This window comes from Populus nigra, chromosome 4, assembly GCF_951802175.1.
Source record: "Populus nigra chromosome 4, ddPopNigr1.1, whole genome shotgun sequence".
NCBI classification, from domain to species: Eukaryota; Viridiplantae; Streptophyta; class Magnoliopsida; order Malpighiales; family Salicaceae; genus Populus; species Populus nigra.
The window spans coordinates 11,719,292-11,737,940 of record NC_084855.1 but is presented as its reverse complement, the minus strand read 5'-3'; the positions used below and the strand labels follow the sequence as shown (position 1 = coordinate 11,737,940).

General features: G+C 32.2%; 2 protein-coding genes and 2 non-coding genes across 4 annotated transcripts; 2 read left to right on the top strand and 2 right to left on the bottom strand.

Annotated features, from left to right (window-relative positions):
* Nucleotides 1-4,049: 4,049 nt before the first annotated feature.
* Nucleotides 4,050-6,809, bottom strand: LOC133691094 (uncharacterized). The gene is made up of 2 exons (XM_062111430.1): nt 6,377-6,809; nt 4,050-4,358 (listed from the first exon to the last, which is right to left on the bottom strand). The coding sequence occupies exons 1-2, from the start codon at nt 6,560-6,562 to the stop codon at nt 4,272-4,274; spliced, it is 273 nt and encodes a 90-aa protein (XP_061967414.1). The 5' UTR covers nt 6,563-6,809; the 3' UTR covers nt 4,050-4,271.
* Nucleotides 6,810-11,020: 4,211 nt separating this feature from the next.
* LOC133693035 (small nucleolar RNA Z199) lies at nt 11,021-11,100 on the top strand. Its single transcript, XR_009842048.1, has one exon. It is a non-coding gene; the product is annotated as a small nucleolar RNA Z199 (small nucleolar RNA).
* A 77-nt stretch (nt 11,101-11,177) lies between these two features.
* On the top strand, nt 11,178-11,255 carry LOC133693054 (small nucleolar RNA SNORD18). Its single transcript, XR_009842066.1, has one exon. It is a non-coding gene; the product is annotated as a small nucleolar RNA SNORD18 (small nucleolar RNA).
* A 144-nt stretch (nt 11,256-11,399) lies between these two features.
* LOC133691319 (uncharacterized) lies at nt 11,400-14,755 on the bottom strand. Its single transcript, XM_062111776.1, has 7 exons — nt 14,413-14,755; nt 13,784-14,107; nt 13,587-13,677; nt 12,954-13,075; nt 12,696-12,842; nt 12,013-12,177; nt 11,400-11,697 (listed from the first exon to the last, which is right to left on the bottom strand). The coding sequence occupies exons 2-7, from the start codon at nt 14,093-14,095 to the stop codon at nt 11,647-11,649; spliced, it is 888 nt and encodes a 295-aa protein (XP_061967760.1). The 5' UTR covers nt 14,096-14,107; nt 14,413-14,755; the 3' UTR covers nt 11,400-11,646.
* Between the last annotated feature and the right edge of the window lie 3,894 nt (nt 14,756-18,649).

Here is an 18,649-nt window from a genome sequence, read left to right as displayed (position 1 = left end):
ATCAAGCATAAAGTTAAAAAAAGAGAGCCTGGGTGTGCCTGGGTAGGTTTCATCGTGTGGATCCCGTGTAAAAAAAGTGGAACAGGGATGATGTGATGTTTTTTTATATATATATTTATATTTAACAATTTTATTAAAAAATAATATAATATATTAAAAAATTTCACTTCACCTCACATGATATTAAAACTTTAATAATTAAGAAATTAAATTTTATTATTTTTATTTATATAATAAAAATTAAACATAAAATAATATTAGCTCATATATATTTTACCCTCAAAAAATTCACTTAGAAAAATATATTAAATAATAATATAAATTATATCCTGCAACCTTACTTCAGCTTAAATTTTTAGATTATAAAAATGTGTTTAAAAACATTTAAAATATTTTTATTTTTTATTTAAATTTTTTTTGTTTCTGTATTAATGTTAAAAGTTATTTTTAAAAATAAAAAAAATGTTTTAATATATTTTTAAATATACCACGACTTTATACACCTCATTATACATATCAAGAAACCATCAAATTATAGATTTTGTTCCGAGGAGAATAAGAATATGTCATCTTCCATGACCCCTCACTTGACTTTTCTCCGCATATTTTCTTTTCCTTTCACACTTCTTCTACCCTCTATGCGACGCAGCTGGAATTATTTCAAGCATGGGGACAGTTTTGGTCATATACAGCATGCTGGTTTTGCTCTAATTCATCTTGTTCCATAAATACATTGCAAATTGGTTTCCAAAGTTGCAAGTAACAGTGAAGAATTTAAAGTCTGCAGCTCAAAGGAGAATGGCCACAGCAAAAAGCTTCTCTTATTCGCTTCGTGCATGCATCAAAGGAGAATATCACGAATTCATCTTGGACAGATCAACTGAAGGGTCATATGGATGGATGGATGGCTAGCAGTGATAGATACTTCCTAAAGTATAAACTCTAAGAGAACATGATGCTAAATAATTCACCTTTTTCATAATCTTGAGCAGTGCTTGTAAGCCCAGAGAGAACTTGATACCAATAATCTTGAGCAGTGCTTACAATCCTGGCCAGAGCTTGTAAATTCTAACCAATCGAATGGTATCGATTCCATATTTCCATCTGAAATGCGATGCCTATTCCATTGTCTAGAAGACTGAAAACACACCTTTTTGGTCTTTTTTTATTCCAGTTGCGGCGAACTGATGTCGTTTGCTCATTTGTCCTTGTTTTTCTGATGCTTTCCCTTTATTACATGGAAAGGTCTTTCTCATCTCTTTTTCCACATTTTCATTTGTGGGCGACACAAGAAGAAGGTGACCTGCGCTTGAAAACAAGGTTTTTAAATCCAGCCCGGTGTTCAACCTGATCTAAAACCTAGATTATGGGTTCTATTCAAGTTAGTCGAGTCAACTTTAATTTTTTAAAAATTAAAACGATGTTATTTTTGTTAAAAAAATAACTAGTCAACAGGTTGGAACTGGATTTTTAACCGAGTTACCGGATCAACCTACCTGGTCAGTCGGATTTTTTACTTTTTTTATTTTTTTTAAATTCAATCCGGTTCCAGTTCTGGATTAGTCAAATTCCAAGTTAACCCGACAGGCCGATCTAGATTTCAAAACTATACTCGAAAATGAGGACTCCATGCCACTTTACTGGGGTCGCTTGGAACCCCTGCTGCTTCAGAGTCTGCCCCACGGTACCTAGAAGGGTTCTGCCGTGATCCGGCAACTTCACTATCTAACAAGCTTTCTCACACAAAGACACAAGTCAATCAGTTTTTTTCCCACCATTCTCTCGTTACTGCAAATTCTTGCTTTGTCAGTGTCAAACCTTGGAAATTTGAAGTCATGTTAATGGGGGACTCGTGGCATAGATTTCGTATGTGTACAAACAAAGATGACAAAAAGATGGCTCAAATAATAACTCTTTAGTTCGGAGATTGTACACATACAAGCACTTTTAGTTTTTCAACCCTTATTTTTTTGTCTATTTCTTCAAGTCCGTTCTTTCTCTTCTTCACTATTCACCTTCTCCCCCGGCACACCAGCCACCAATAGTACACCCATCAACAGACAACCACCATGCTAGAGACAACCATATACCAGAGATACACCAATAGCTCGACTCAATCTCTTTTATCGCCGCAGCCACATCCACAAATCAAGCTAATCACCATCCAACAATGTCAGGCAAATATACAAGTCTAATAGCAAATATATAGCACAATTTGATGTGTCAGTAGAGAGAACCAGGCCACAACTCTTACTTAGATTTCGTAAAGGGTTGAAACATGATATTTGAAGAGAGTTTGTAATCCTATCTATTTTCATTTTTGACCAAGCTTATACCTTTGTGCATAATTATGAGTGAGTTATGAGAGTAAATAAACATTCCTTGTAGTATCTCTGTTAGGTTTTAATTCAAAAATAATAATTCTTTGTGTCCAATTTATAAAGAAGATGAGGACAAATAGATTATTAGTAAAATATCTTGGATGAGTTCAAAGATTCAATGTGTTAAATATCAAGATTTTATTTATATTTTCGTCAAATGTAGTCATCCAAGAAAACAAGAATATAGGTAAAGAGAAAAAATTATAACAACCAAATATATAAAACTAATCTTGAGAATTTTAGTGAGTTAGATGAAAATACTTTGTAAGAAAAAAATCTTAACATAATAATTCCAAACGAATTTAAAAATAAGATTATTGAAGAATATAATGTGTTCGCTTTAATTGTAAAAAAATTTTTAGAAAACTCTCTAGTAAAATCGTTTGAAGTGGCAAATGAAATGTTAAAAAAGTTTCTATATATTATCTTTCTAAGCTTTCAAATTCTTTATTTTCTAAGCTTGACATCCAAAACTTAATAAATTTAAGTATCATGTTGAACTCTTTAACACATTAACCTCAACACAAAAGATTAAGATAATTTTAATTTAGTCCCCCACCCCACCCCACCCCACCCCACCCCACCCCACATATATGTTTCAAATAGTATTTATTTCAATTATATAGTATTCATAGTTATAAAACTAAAGAAACATATAGATCTTCTCATATCTTTTGACGCTATGATATTTGAGTAGCTAAGTATTTTGCATGTATAATAATTTATAATTTGCATGTTGAAATCATAAAATAAATTCGAGCAAGTAATGAACAATGTAAATTTCAAGTTGATTTATATAAATATAATGATGCACTATTAAAAATTATTTTAAAATACAGATTATACATTAATGATGTCCTTCATAAACCAATAAAAAATAGCAAAAAAATGATATTAAACCATTCAAATTGTTTCAAATGATTAAACCATCTAATTATATCATTAAATTTCCATCAAATTTTGATATTAACTCTATTTTTAATATGAAAAACTTTGTTATATATAGAATACAAAAACATATCCATGATGATTCTTTTGAAACTCATGTCTCATTATCCTTATCATTACATAAAATAAATATATTAATGCTATTTTGAATCCAAAAGTTTTTTTCACTAGGATAATAAAGTTTTACTAGGATAATGAAGTTTTCATTCAGTAAATCCTGGTTCATGAGCTACGTGATCAAATTCAAATTGTATAATTGCGTGAAAAACATCTCAACAACAATAACTTGATCATGATATTCGAGAATATTATCAAAGCAGCCTTAAACTACACTTGATAGATAGGATAGAGTTTCTTTAACCCCAAGAGAGGCCACCAAGAATCGTAATTAACACAACCATGTACTCTTTCAAGCACGAATTTTTTTAGTTTTATTATTGAAATTTAGTTAATATTCTTTTGTTGGACTTTTATTACTTGGTGGGTTTTAGCGAAATTTAATTATGATTAGAGTTTTACTATTTATTTGTAATTTTTAACATTATGATCATAGTATAATGAATTGATAAAAATATTAACGTCTTTTAGTTTTCCAACCCCCATTTCTCCTCCTTCGACCCCTTTCTTCTAATTCTAAGCTTTTCTGCTTTTATTTTAGTTCTCTTCCTGCGTCATATGTCATTAGACTCGGATGAAAAGGAAAGGAAAATAGCATCAAAATTGAAATCTCAAGCAGCAGTTTCAACATTTTCTTGATGGCAAAAGACAGACGACAATTTATTAACAATATCACCAAGGATGACAATCCACTCCTTAAATTGTACGATTTAAAATCGTATTCCAATATTACCAGAACAAGTCTCAATTTTCTCAAACCTGCAACCAAAAAGATACAGCAGGCACTTTGCCAGGCAGAAACTTCCAGCAATAGAAGCTCCAAAATTACTGCACGTCATTGTAATCTTTAGTCCCAAAGTTCTTGCACCAGAGTTGTGATGGAATTGGGCGAACAGGATGATGTGGCCGTTGCTGCAGTAAAATTATCATTTTAGGCATTTAAGCGAAACCAAATTATGAATTCAAAACCAAACATAAATTAGACAAGCAAGTGCTTGCAACGTCTCTTCTTAACTCCCTACTCTGCTAAGTTACTAATGGAGAATCGGACTGATGCTAGAAAAGCTAGGCATATAATGTCTATATCATACTCATCCATTAACATATAATTACTAAATGACGCGAGTACAATATGAGACCAAAGAAGGAAATGCAAAAAAAATAATCAGCATCATGTCCATTTGATAGGGAGAGATCTCCATAACAGTCATGTTGCAGTCTCTCAGGAGACACCCCGGAATGGCCTCCCATTCCATATCAGCATATACAGCAACCTCTGTACTATCTCATGAGTCACGGCATTCCAAGAATGGATCAATATTCAATCAATTCACACAGCATGTCTCAGGGCCTCCCATTCAAAAAGATACCCCAGGGAGGGGATACTGCACTCGCTAAGATTGATAAAAAAAGTACATAGTTCGAAAAATAGCTTAGGAATCTATAGGCTATTTCTAAATGTAAAAAGAGCAACACAGAAAATAGAACTGGACGTAGTGATTATTAAATTAGGAACAATGAGACAGCCAAAATTTGATCACTTGAAAAGTTAAACACCTGGGTTTTAAAAAGGAAAAGCATGAGACAAACAGAACGGCTTAGCAGAGATTTTACCAAACACTCAACTCCACCAGAGTCCCAAGTAATAAGACTTCAATCATAAAAAATATTTTCCTTTGATATAAAAGAAATGTATACATTCCTTTGTTAGAACAGTGTTTGTGTGATCTGAAATATGATTTGGACAATAACGTCCTGGTCACCAAAAAATCAAGAAGAAAAACATTTGGCTTGAGAAAGCTGAAATGATCATCTACGCTAGTAATGTTAGGAACTAGCGAGATGTTGAACCTCTGTCATTAGCAAGAAGGGCCACTGGAAGTTTGAGCAACAACATTTTGTAACATGTGCAACTGTTCAAGGATAATAGAAAATGGAGCAACAAATTGAGTTACAGTGGCAGTTGCTGGAGGACTTGTGAGGATGATTAGCAGAACAAGGAGCTAAAATGAATGAGTTACAGTGGCATTGCTGGTGACGGCAGGAACCAAGAAACATGTTGGAAACAGGAATATAAGATTACCCATCAATATAGCTAATCCTTTCCAATATGCATAAAAGAAACAACTAATGTAGTCCCCCACAAGACATGGCCCGCACACAGAAACAAAAGGAACTACATTTTCATAGACTTACACAGCATATGAACATATTTGAAATACTGATCTCAAAAAAATTCAAGGACTCCACTACATTAGTAATAAACCACCGTTAAGCCCATTATTGATATAGCTAATCATTGATTAGATACAGACTTGTTGGTACCTTTTTTATGAGTAAAAGTGTTAAAGAAACAATTAATGCAGGCACCAAGAGGTATCCGCCCGTGTACAGAAACTATCAGAATTGCCACAGGTCATATAAACTGCATAGAAAATGTATAATAATAAAACTATAAGGGATCCTGGCAAAAAGAAGAAGAACAACAAGAAGAGGAAAAATGTCAATTATCCCAATTATAGCTGATCCTTTCAAGTGAAAGACATCATTATTTAACACTGATTGGGAATTTGAATTTAAATAAACCCAATGATAAGTAATATTGGATGTAGATAATTTACTAAGCATTAGTATTGGTATGAACTGAGAAAATACTGAAAATCAAAAGATTAAAAGAACTTAATTAGAACTTAATTAACTAGACCAAAGTAATTCAACTTAGGGTTCACTAAAACCAGACACTCCAATCAACAATTTTGAATCCAGAATCCAATTCCTTCCAAAGTCCTACGCTACACCTCTCTAACTAAATCGCCGTCCCCTGCACTGTTTTAAGGATCTATGATCTAGAATTCAAGCACCTTATCATTCCTACAGTTTCTCGGCAACCAAACAAACAGAAAGAAAAACATTTAAGAATATAAAATTACCTCAAGCTCGGCGGATTTCATGGCGATGGGAATGCAGATGAGAAAGACGCCGAACATGGCGATGGCGGTGTTACGGCGCCAGTGCTTAGGCCTGCAGTACGGACCTCCACTCATGCTCCAAACCTTCGCCCTAAAGTCACCGTGGGCCCCCTCTGCTCCGTGTCCATGGTCTGCTGCTCCTCCCATCTTCGATCGAATGTTAAAACCCTGATATTAGAAAGTTGAGTTTACCTGAGAGACGATGATGACGGGTGAATAACCAATCAATCGGATAGAGTTGGAAATGAAGATGTTCAATCTGTTGGGGTCTTTCCAACCAAGTGTGGGCTGTGGAGTAGGCGTACGGCGTGCGTGTGCTTGGTCTTGATGTCTTGGAATGGAGGAGGGTATTTTTGTCTTTACAGACGTGACGAGGTAAAATGGGGTCGAAAAAGTAATGGTACTTCTGCTCCGATTTTAGCACAGACGCCTCCTTTCCATTATATGTATTATGTTTGCAGTTTTCATTTCTGAAATTAAAGTCCTTTTTAAATCTTTCTGGGTTTTTTAAAAATAAAAATCACAACAAATTAATTTTTGCAAGCACGTCTCCTCTCATGCAATGTTTGTTTTTAAAAAGTAATTTTTAAAAAACTATTTTAAAACTTTTATATATTTATTTATTTTTAAAAAAGTTGATCAACAAAAAAATACTTTCCAGTTAAAGAAAAATTTGGCTTGATTTTCAGAAAAGTATTTTCCTGAAAAATTTAGACGGAAAACACTCAAAAGAAATTATGAAAAATTTAAAAATATCATATTATTTGCTGACTATATCAAATTTAATCCTGAAACTTTTGATTGCTATATATATTTTGTTTTGAATATTTATTTTTCAATTTCATCTCTTAAAATTTAATTTTTATATTAACTTTGTCCTCATTTTTATAATTGTTATTTGTTTTTTCCTTATCATTTTTTTATTGAAATTTTTTATCTATCAAATTTAATCCTTATTCTTTTGATTATTAGTTATTTTATTTGAAATAATTTATGAAAGGTTAATTATTATTATTTTATTTCTTCATCTTTTATTTTTTTATTTTTTAAATTTGATCTCTATTATTTTGATTATTATTTATTTTATTTGAGATAATTTATGAAATTATATTTTTTTCAATTTCATTTTCATTCAACTTTTTAATTTATAAGATATGTTCCTCATTATTTTAATAAACTTGAGAAAAATAAAACACTAATAAGTTATTTTTCAGCTTATTTTTCATGATATAACCAAATACTGGAAAATATTCTCCTATTTATTTTTTATTACACTACAAAACATCAAAAAATAATTTATTTTCTCAGAATTTATTTTTCCATAATTTATTTAAAAAAAAAAAAACAAACAAACGAGAACTCAGTATCCGATTGCGTTGCTAGATTCGAGACTGCCACGTTTCATTTGGCTGGTATTCTCTTCAAGACAGGAAAATCTGTGGTTGAAAGGCTCAATAGCCAAGAACAGAAGACAAATATTGACGAAATGCAGAGCCCCCAAGTTCCATAGTTTAGTCGAAGAAATATCTGTTTTCGTAATTTTACTTGTATGTTCTTTTTGGCCATTGACCAAAGCAGCGAAGAGATGGAAATTCACCGTACATTTATTTATACACTGCATTTTTCGTACAATCTGAGAAAAATGAATTGAGTTTACAGCTTGAATGTCTTTCAACCTCAACAACTATCGACCTTTTACCCCAACCCCCAGAAGGTGGCCTCAAGTAGTTAAGTTGAGGAGACATCCTTAGCTTCGGTTTCGATATAGATGCAGTCGGGGTCTTTTCGGATGTGTGTGGAGTAATGGGCGCGATGTTTCCAGCCGTGTAAATGGTGGCGCCGCTTTGGACGCTGTTATTGAAGGCGATTGACAGTCATTGGGAGGTGTTGGTGTCTACCACTTGGTAGCGCGTGTTTTGTATAAATTAATCACTTTTTTTTATTTATAAAAAGACTATAACAGTCTTGACCCGCACGATAATTATATATATAAAAAAATTGATTTAATGGGTTATGGAGTAATTAGACTATATATAAAAAAAACAATTTTAAAAAAAGCCCTTCAACGTGTTTTTTTTAAGGACATAGGAGTAATTATATCATGCAATAAATAAATAAAAATACAAAATTACTCCTGAGTGTTTATTCAACTATTAAGTTTTTTTAAGGGAGTTATCAATCATTTTACTATAAACTGTATTATGTACAATAAAACACTAATACATTTTAGTTTTATTTGTAATATTCCTAGGAGCATACAATTACAATTCATCCCTTTATGAAAATTGTAAAGACTAGATCAATAACAACTATTATGAGCGGTTCATGTCAAATTTATTTAACATAAAAAAAAGTTTAAACATTGATAATATGTTTTTTAGTGGAGAAAAAATTTAAATTATGTGAAGATTGGTCCAATATGACTCGGATAACTTTGCAAGTCCAAAAACAACCTGGATAATCCATAAAACCATAATTTGACTTAAAAAATTTCAAGGTGACATTTTTTTAATAGTAAAATAACAACATATTGAATTGGTTTAAGTCAACCCGGTGAACATGTCAAATCAACAACTCATGTTATGAGACTATGATAATCATATAGAAAGCAAATTAAAACAAATTATGAAGTCTAATTCTCAATCAAATTAATTTTGAAGGATGAAATTGATCAATTAAAAATGATCTAAAAAAGCAGCCCGAGTTAATTTGTTAGGCTTACAGCCTGGGTCATAAGACCGAGATAATCATAACCTCATAAAAATAAAATCAAAACAAATTACGACTTTTAATTTCCAATCAACCTGGTATTAAATGATGAAATTTTAAAAAATCACCTAAAAAAACATAAAAATAACTTGAGTCAATCTACCAAAATCATGACCTGAGTCATAAAACTAAGATAACCTTATAAAAAAAGACTTGATTTAACCCGATTTAACCTGTCAAATCTGTGACTCTGATAGTGAGACTGAAATAACCTCATAGAGAACAAATTAAAACAAATTATGAAGATTAATTCTCAATTGACTTGTCAGACTCAATATTGAACAATGTAATTTGTAAAAACTTTAATTTAAAAAATAATATAAAAAATAAGTTGAGTTAGTTCGTTAAGCACTATTTTCAGATCACGAGGCTAGGATAACCTAATAAAAAGTAAATCGAAACAAATTACGAAGCTTAATTCCCAATTAAACACAATATATGATAAAACTGGAGAAAATTTCAATTTTTTTTTAAACTAAGTCAATTAGGTTAACTCGCTAAACACGTGACATGAGTTACGAGACAAGTACAACCTAATAAAAATTAAATTTAATGTTGAAGGACCTATGACTCAGGTCATGAGACTAAGATAACCTATTATAAATAAAATAAAAAAATAACCCGATTTAACCGGGGATTAAAATGTCAAAACTTGTGACCTTCATTATATGACTAAGATATATTTATAGAAAATAAATCAAAGTGAATTATAAAAATCAATTCTCAATCGATCTAATAGTGAATGATAAAATTAGAAAAACAATTAAATTTAAAAAAATGACACAAAAAACAACTTTAGTCAACCCAGGTTAATCCATTAAATATTATTTTCGGGTCATGAGACCAAAATAACCTAATAAAAAGAAAAAAATATGAAAATAAAAATTATGAAACTTAATTCTCAATCAACTCAATATTAAAGGATGAAACTGAGAAAAAAATAATTAAGGGAATAAAAAATACAAGTCAACTAGGTTAAGATGTCAAACTCATAATCTATATGATAAAAGTGAAATAACTCAATGAAAAACAAATCTAATATTAAAAGATAAAATTAAAAAAGTGTTGATTAAAAAAATTAAAAAAAAAACATTATTTGAATTTCAATAAATAGTGCTTGGATCACTGAAAACTCCTCTTTATTTACTTATTTTTTAATTAAACAATAAAAATAATTAATTAGACACATGAAAAAAAAAATCAGGCTTGTTTCTATTTGAAAAAAACATGCATGCAAAGTATGGGTAGTCCACTAGTTTTAGAGGTTTTTTGTGAGTGTAATAATTATTACTTTTTAAAGTTTTTTTTTTTAAATGTATTAAAATAATATTTTTTTTAATTTTAAAATAAATTATTTTTGATATTATTATATTAAAATGATTTAAAAATACTAACAATAAATTTTTTTGAATTAAATAAAAAAAAAATTTAAATACAAAAATTAACAAGTTTTTATGTATAGGTAAATACGGAGAAAAACACAAGGAAAGAAATGAGAAAAAGAAGGACAGTCGATGTGAATATTTTACAGGAAAATCGAACGGTTCAACTAAACGCCAACAAGTTGCAAAACTGGAGCGCATTGAATTAGGGTTTCTCCACCCCTAGCCTCCTACAATATAAATATAATCCACACTCGTTCGCTTCCGTCAGTCCTCGGCCCTTTCTTTCCTTCCCTCACCAAGCTCCCTCAACCTTCTCTCTATTTATCGGCGTGTCTTTTCGCTCGTGTTTCTCTTTTTCTCTGATTTTACGTTGCTTGCTTTTTAGGTAGAAATTCATCAGGTTTTGTTTCTGGGAAATTGATCTGTTTTTTAAAACTAGAGGGACAAAATGAAATCATGGGATGAAGAAAAAAACTGCAACAAAATGATCGATTAATTTCGTGATTACTTGTATTTAAGTCTCTGATGATTCCATTTGCCCTACCTTTTCTTATTAATTTTATGTTTAGTAATGTGGATATTTTCTTAATCTCAATGCGATTTACTGGGAGATATGATGAGATAAACTTTTGGTCCGTGTTTCTGATTTAACCGTGACCGATAATTTTTACCCAATTTCTGATCTCCAATTTGAGCCTCAAGAATTAAGGTTTTTTTTTAAATCATTATTAGATTAGAAATGGAATGTTAAACTCAAGTTATCTGTTGCTGTGATGAGTCATGAATGAATTCACATGTCAGACTTCAGAGATGTTTTCCTACCAGGAAAGTTGGACTACTAATCATCATGCTAATCAGTCTCGATAAAAATCCTTTGAACAATTGCCACAGAGGTCAACAATTTATAAAAAAAAAATCCCAGCTGAATTTAAACAAAACGCGCCGCGAATGAGTCGACCGCGAGGTTTGCAATAAAAAATTTCCACCCTTATCTTTGCTGGGAGGGTGGTTAGTCAAGCAGTTCTGTATAATACGCTTGTGCCTTGATGATCCAGTCCAAAAGAGCCTTGCTCCACTTCATCTGCTTTCTGTTGAAGTCTGGGACTTCTCAATAAGAGACTCCATTTTCTGGTATGACAAAAAAAGAGAGAAATGAGGGACACTGGAAAAAACAAATGAGAATACAAGCAGAAGCAACTATTGTCGGCTTGTCAGGAAACTAAGGTGAAACGAAAAGCATGATGTGCTAGGTTACTTGAAAGTTATGCTTGTAAGGATGGACAGCTCAAAAAATCATTTGACTTGAATGTTCCCAGGAAGCAAGCAAGTGTTTCGCGGAATGCTTACCACTTCATTCAAGGATGAACACATGAAAAACATTTTCAGAAAACCGGAAACTCTTTTCTTTATTTGCATTTGCCAAGACCAGATAAAGTTCCTTACCTTTACTGATTCACAGACTTCTCCAAGTTTACTTAGCAGCATTTCCCCTTGTATTAAACCTTTATGCTCCATTGAAGGGTAGCGTGGAGATCCTCTATGCTCAGATGAAGCATAGCGTGGTGAACCCCTATGCTCTGATGAAGCATAGCGTGGTGAACCTGTCATCTGCAAAGCACAGGCGGCATCTCTTAGTTTCAGGAAAGTCAATTTGATGAATGCAGCAACACATCCGCACCCACCATCCATCCTCCTGAGAGTTTAGAAAACATATACTAATGAAATGGACTCCACTTTTGCAAGGGAAGTAGAAGTCACGGAACCACAATGTCTTGTAAGCAGAATCAGTTTAAGGTACCCCTTGGTTTCAAAGGAGAATAGAACTTGCGCTGCACCAAATCGACTCGCACCTTAAGGTGTATCATAAGAACCACAGCATCCAAGGTTCATTCTCCACAATAAGGTAGCTAAAATAAGAACTTAATCCATAATAGTTCAGGCTGTTACAAATTGAATAATTCAGCTAGAACTAGGCATAAAAACCTCAACTGTGTTACTACAGTGAGATTTAAGTAGTTAGAGTAAGGATATTTCAATGGGAGGAAAAGGATGTGTTGGCATTCATAAATAAAGAATTGGAAACAACTTCTAAAGAATACACAGAAAAAGTTTGAAGTTTAAATTACCTTCCAGCTTTTGGATGGTGATTTAAAGACAGCTGGTCCCTCGTTCAATGATCCCACTCTGGACAGGCCTTCCTCTTCAATAGGAAGAGTAGGATTCCAACCTTTCCCGAAATCCTGTACATTCTTTGAAGCTTCTGTTATTATCACCTGCAAGAAATGCATTGTTATAGCCAATTTGTATCCTGCTCATCTTGTTTCAAAAACAAGAACATTCACAGTGAAATAAGACAACAAAGTAACCAATCAAGTTTGCAATACCTTCCTCAAAACTCCAGGGTCAGCAACACCTTGAACCTGGAGTTCATCTACAGGTGTGGCTTTTCCACGCACAATGCTTTCAACTCTAAATGTATGGATTCCATAAAGGGACTGCAAGCAACCTATGAAGAATCAGAACATATTAATCTCACCAGTCTTTATGAAGCGTTCATTCAAGAGGACATGGTTCGCATACAAAGAAAATTGATTAAATCACTCATCTTTCACTGAAGAAGAAGCATATACAATTCACGAGCCATCCAAAAAGACAAAAAAATACGCACATTTGCAGTGCATTCAATGATTAGCTAGCCAAACTTTTGACAAGAATACTTAGGAGTAACCAAAAAAAGTAAATAAAAAAAAGCATAGCAGCTGTCCAACCAACAGGAAAATAGCATTTACAATCATGTAGCCTGGCAGGAAAAAAAAACTGCATAGCCTATTCTTCTCTTTAGGCCATATCCTTGGGCAAGGGATTTGGAGAGAAAGACATACATACATCTAGCCTAAACTATCATACAATACATGTAACACACAAATTATAAAGTTTATCTAGCAAATGGAAGAGCGAACAAGAAAAGAGCAATGGAAATCTGTCACAACAAAAATCTCTTGATATTGCATCAATACCTTGCTCAATAATGATATCAATCACCAAGGAAAGAGGAATGCACTTCTCGATTGTTGAAACACGCCAAAAGAGTATCGAAGGCCTTGAAAACTTCACACAATAAAAATAATACTGAATGTAAGAATTGCATCTATGCTGCCAATTCTCCCTTGTAATTATCCAGAGAAAAAAAAAAACACACTACACATATGAGTACCTTGTAAACTATCTCATTAGCGGTAACATACAGTTTGCGCGAGGAAATATCCTTTTGAAGCATGTATCTTCTAATGGGAAAACAGAGCAACATAATGATGCCAATCCCCCAAGCTAAAACCAGCAACAAAGATATAGAAATCCATATAATGGTGTCATATTTAACATGATTTTTCGCAAGTTCTTCAAAGGAAGCTGCATACAATATCTGTTCTTCGTCATCCTCAACATTCAACTCTGATTCAGGATAGGCAATTAGGGGATCTCTTGATGACCCAAGTTCTGATAAACCATCAGTATGTCCCAAAATCATGCTTCAAGCTCTCTGAGAATACAAAACATCAAAATTAAACTTCAATCGCAACTCTAATTCAATAACACTGATTGATCCAAAAACACAACAGAACAAAGATTAAAGCTAAACTACAGTTGTGAATGCTAAAAGAATTAAACCCCAAAATTTTTACATCAAACGTTCATAGCAATATTGTTCAGAATTAGACAATCACTCTCATTTTGAAGCACTTAGGTAAATCGATGCTATTAGAGCTTTTATAAGCAACCAAATAGTTGAAAATAAAGACTTAAAATAAGTCTTAGATTACCAAAGAGAGTGTATTTTAGCTTTACCTGGTAAGTCTTCCAAATCTTGAGAGCCCAAATGCTAAAATCTGAGTTTTGAATTTTGTAAGATATGTTGTTAGGGGTTTGGTGTTTGAATATTTGGGGAGGTTTATGGTTAGCCAAAACTACCAGTCCACTCCATGCTCTTCTCTTCCCTTCTCTTCCTTTTCAATTCTTTATTATTTATGCTTCCAGAAGTTAATAATCAGAGAATTTTAAGACCAAAGGAAGCGCCTTAAACATGGTTCTTACCACCAAAGGACTTCAACACTCAACAACTTGATTAATCGTACCATTTGGTTCCTATTCTCCTGAAAGTTTCTCAATATGGGCCGCTCACTCTTGTTTTTAACAAGGCACCTCTAATCAAAAACTCTTTTTTATGTGATTTCTCCGTCAAACTTCCTTCTAGTTTACGTTAATTATTGACATCATGCAAAAACGACGGATAAATATTTACCACATGCCCTCTCTGCACTGTGTCACACTCGTAGTTTTAAAATTCGGTTCAGTTAATTTGAAACTCAAGTGATTTAGGCTAAGTAACGTTTAAAAAAACTAACTAGGAATTTAGCCTAGCAAGATCTTGTTAGGAACTGTTTGGGAATGTGAAGTTTTAAAAATATTTAATTTTTTTTTTAAAATTTAATATAATTTGTATATTTTAGATTGTTTTGATGTGCTGATATTAAAAATAATTTTTTTAAAATAAAAAAATTATTAGCATATATTTCAACATGAAAAGTAATCGCTACCATACTGCTAAACATACATTTAATCTAGAAGGTAGATCAAGAGTAGACCGAGACCTGGTAGATGTAAAGATGTTTATTACATTGAAAAAGTGGTATGGAGCAAAAGCTACAAAGAGCTTATTAAACTTTTTCAGACAAGAAAAGGATTTAACTTATTATTAAATTTATGTAAATATATATTTATTATTAATAAATACTTAATTTGTTTTTAATATTTATATAATATTAAATCAATAAATTTAGAGTAAAGATAAAGTCTAGATAAAAATACTTTACAAATAAAATTATAAAGGTGTTATAATTATGAGATTTCTATTGCATCAAAACATTGTTTCTAAAATGTTCATAGTTGATACTCTCTTAAATACTTGACATTTATATAGAGAGCAAACATGATTTAATATGGGAGACATACTTCATGTTTCAATATTAAATCAAAATATTATTGATGAAATGATATTAATTACACTGAGAAACTAATCACTGAAAGGTTAAGTTAAAAAACTAATGACTTTTCTAATATTTGGAGAATCATAAAATGTTACTAAATGATGTGTATGGTCTTTAAATATAAATTTATTAATTATTTAATTAATAATAAATTAAATTATTTAATTATAATTATAATTTATATCTGAACCAATATATTAGAAATTTAATGGGTTATACAGATTAAGAACTATTAGTTATAAATTAAACCATGATAATTTAATTAAGTATAACTTAATTAAAATATATTTTAAAAATTAAAAATTAAAAAATAATTAATACATGAATTAAATTTCAATAAATATAACTTTACATTTATCAGCAAGTTGCAACTGTAATCCAATCAGCAGTATCTACCTTTTCTGTTGTTTTTTTTTCTTCCTTTTATGGGGGAACTTTCATAAATGTCCTCTTTCTTGCTCTTCCACCAGTTATAAAGTGTTCCTGAATCCAAGCACCACAGACGTGGTTTGCACAACGACAGCAGAAGCATGAGCAATGGGCAAAATTGTTGAGGCCACAAGATGATTCGGAGGATTGTAGTAGAAGATGGGTCAAGGAATTTATACTAACAACCCAGGCACAAAAGCTCAACATACTAGGCAAAGCCTATTACCACAGGTGTAGAGCATGAGATAGAGCCCGAGCCCAGAAACTAATGAGCCGGAGTGTGCACCCAGGGTCCTCAAGCTTGAACGCGACACAATTTCTATAAAAAAAATATTTTATTATTATTATTGAGCAATCTTTATTTTATATTTAGAATCTTTTATTAAATGGAGAAAATTATTATTTTAAACACTTTTATTTACACCTTTTAATATTTTAATCTTCTTTTGAGAGAGCTAGCACTAGATTCTAAATGTTTACCTCGCTGCCTGCTAGGATATTTTACAGCTCACGTCCTGCCTGCCCTTTTGCAACTTTGATATACCGCAGAAAGTTTGTTGAATTTGATAGCAGCTATTCTAAGCAAAAAGGCCTTTTCGATTTCTTTCCGGCCACCAGAAAATGGGAGGAGAAAAACCATGGAATTCAGTATATATACGCAATAGTGCCTTCGACAAGATTTTCCAGAAAGGACTCAGAACTAACTTCCAGGTCGCAAGACACTAATGGGCCTATAATTTCATTCTAAACACTGAAACATCAAATCTTAGACATTGTAAACACAAGGCCACCTGTTGATATTCAAAATCGATTATGGGACGCTGGAATGCAAGCAATAAATCCTAAGCACCTGAAAGATCTCGGGCATAATCGAGCTAGAGAAACTACAGAACCACATCGACAAACAAAGCAGCAGAGACGAGCCAATTGATGTGCAACAAACTACAGGCAAACCACTGCACAACTGGATATGGCAGCAGGTTCTTATAAAAAGAAGAAGAAAAATCATGCAGATTGGAAGCAGTTAGAGATCCCAACCTGAGAAAGATCAGGTGGTATTGAACACTTCAGTGGATAACACTAGAATGTTAAAAGGCAGAGGTATTCATTTGTATTTGTCATGAAACAGGGTACCGAAATTATATCTAACAAGCTGAAATCAAAATATTCAAAAGCAATTCGATATCTCATTGGATTAATCAGTTGAATTTCGCTCAAGCAATCATATCGATTGGAAGACTTCATTTTACCAACCTCTCTTTTAGCTCTTTGAGGCTTGTTTTTCCTTCGCCTTTTGAATCTTCAAGACCTTCTTCACAATCATTTTGCTCCTCCACCAGGAAGGCTCGAATAATCCTACAAATGAACACAGCAAAACAAATTAACATGTTTTCCCACCTCAAACAAAACAAAAAACAACCACAATCAAGACACTGTACCTCTCTTTAACAGCACCTCCCGACAACACACCACCATAGACACGATTCACAGTCCTGTGGTTCCTGGACAATCTAGACCCTCTTGTATTCAGCAGGTCTCAAGTGTGGAATCTGTGAAATAAAAAATTCTTTCAAACCCAAAACCTTCAGATCAAACTTTGTGAAGAAAAGGAGAGTTTAAAGTTCGACAGCCAGCATTAATGGTTCTCTTTCAGTATGAGGTGGCTACTGAAAAATATCAAGGGCACAATAGATAGATTTTGCCTGCAAAACTTTAACACTCTGCTGGAACCCATCCACCAATCACATAAAAAAGAAACTTGTATCAAATAAGCAACCAGGAAAAGTATACCATAAAAAACATTAAGCTTACGAATAATCCATGTTAGACTACTCAACCATATCTAAAGGTGCAGAAGCAGTTCAAACATGATTAAAGGTGCTATAAGTTTCCAACTTCTAACAAAACAATGTTACTCATCTAGGCTACTTATGTTCGTTGCATCCAAAATCTTTCCTCGTAAATCCTAGAGTCAGTTGTGATTACTGCATAGCTGATCATTCAAAAAAATTCTATTTCTATGAACATGACAAGAAATAGAAACCACCCGTATATCTAATTATCCATCATCAAATTTAATTTAGGTAGCTCTTGTTCCCTGGATTATGTCTTGATTCTGTTTCTTCATTCATGCAGAATTGTCCCAACGCTTCCTTTGTTGATAAATTCTGTCCCAATCCTTTATCTTTCCCTCTTTCCTGCATCCATCTTTACAATATTTTTTTATTCTTTATAATATTTTAAAAGAGATTAGGAAACACTGTTTATTGTAATGTATCTTGGTGAAAACTCGATGTTATTCTTCTAATTTTCATAAAGTTTCGAATGTTACTCCAAACAATTTAATAAATTGCTATTTTAATTCTTCTTTTTTGAGACTTTTTAGGTCTTTACGTCTTTTAATGTGAAATCACAACATTTATAAGGATTCGAGAGGAAATAATGAGATCACAACAAGAAAAAACTAAAATAAAATTATGCTAAAACATAAGGTTTTTGTTTATAATCGTGTTTGATATTAGGTATTTTTTATTTAAAAATATATTAAAATAATTTTTTTAAAAAGCTTTAGTTAAGTATTACTTTGTGAGATAGTGCAAGGTATAATG

What these genes read in the sequence shown, in the direction of transcription:
- LOC133691094 (XM_062111430.1), bottom strand. Translation starts at nt 6,562, where the DNA reads ATGGGAGGAGCAGCAGACCATGGACACGGAGCAGAGGGGGCCCACGGT. An exon ending in TGAAATCCGCCGAGCTTGAG is followed by an intron (nt 4,359 to 6,376) that starts GTAATTTTATAT and finishes ATTTTACTGCAG; the next exon opens with CAACGGCCACATCATCCTGT.
- LOC133691319 (XM_062111776.1), bottom strand. Translation starts at nt 14,095, where the DNA reads ATGATTTTGGGACATACTGATGGTTTATCAGAACTTGGGTCATCAAGA. An exon ending in CTAATGAGATAGTTTACAAG is followed by an intron (nt 13,678 to 13,783) that starts GTACTCATATGT and finishes TATTGTGTGAAG; the next exon opens with TTTTCAAGGCCTTCGATACT. An exon ending in CACCATCCAAAAGCTGGAAG is followed by an intron (nt 12,178 to 12,695) that starts GTAATTTAAACT and finishes TGTGCTTTGCAG; the next exon opens with ATGACAGGTTCACCACGCTA.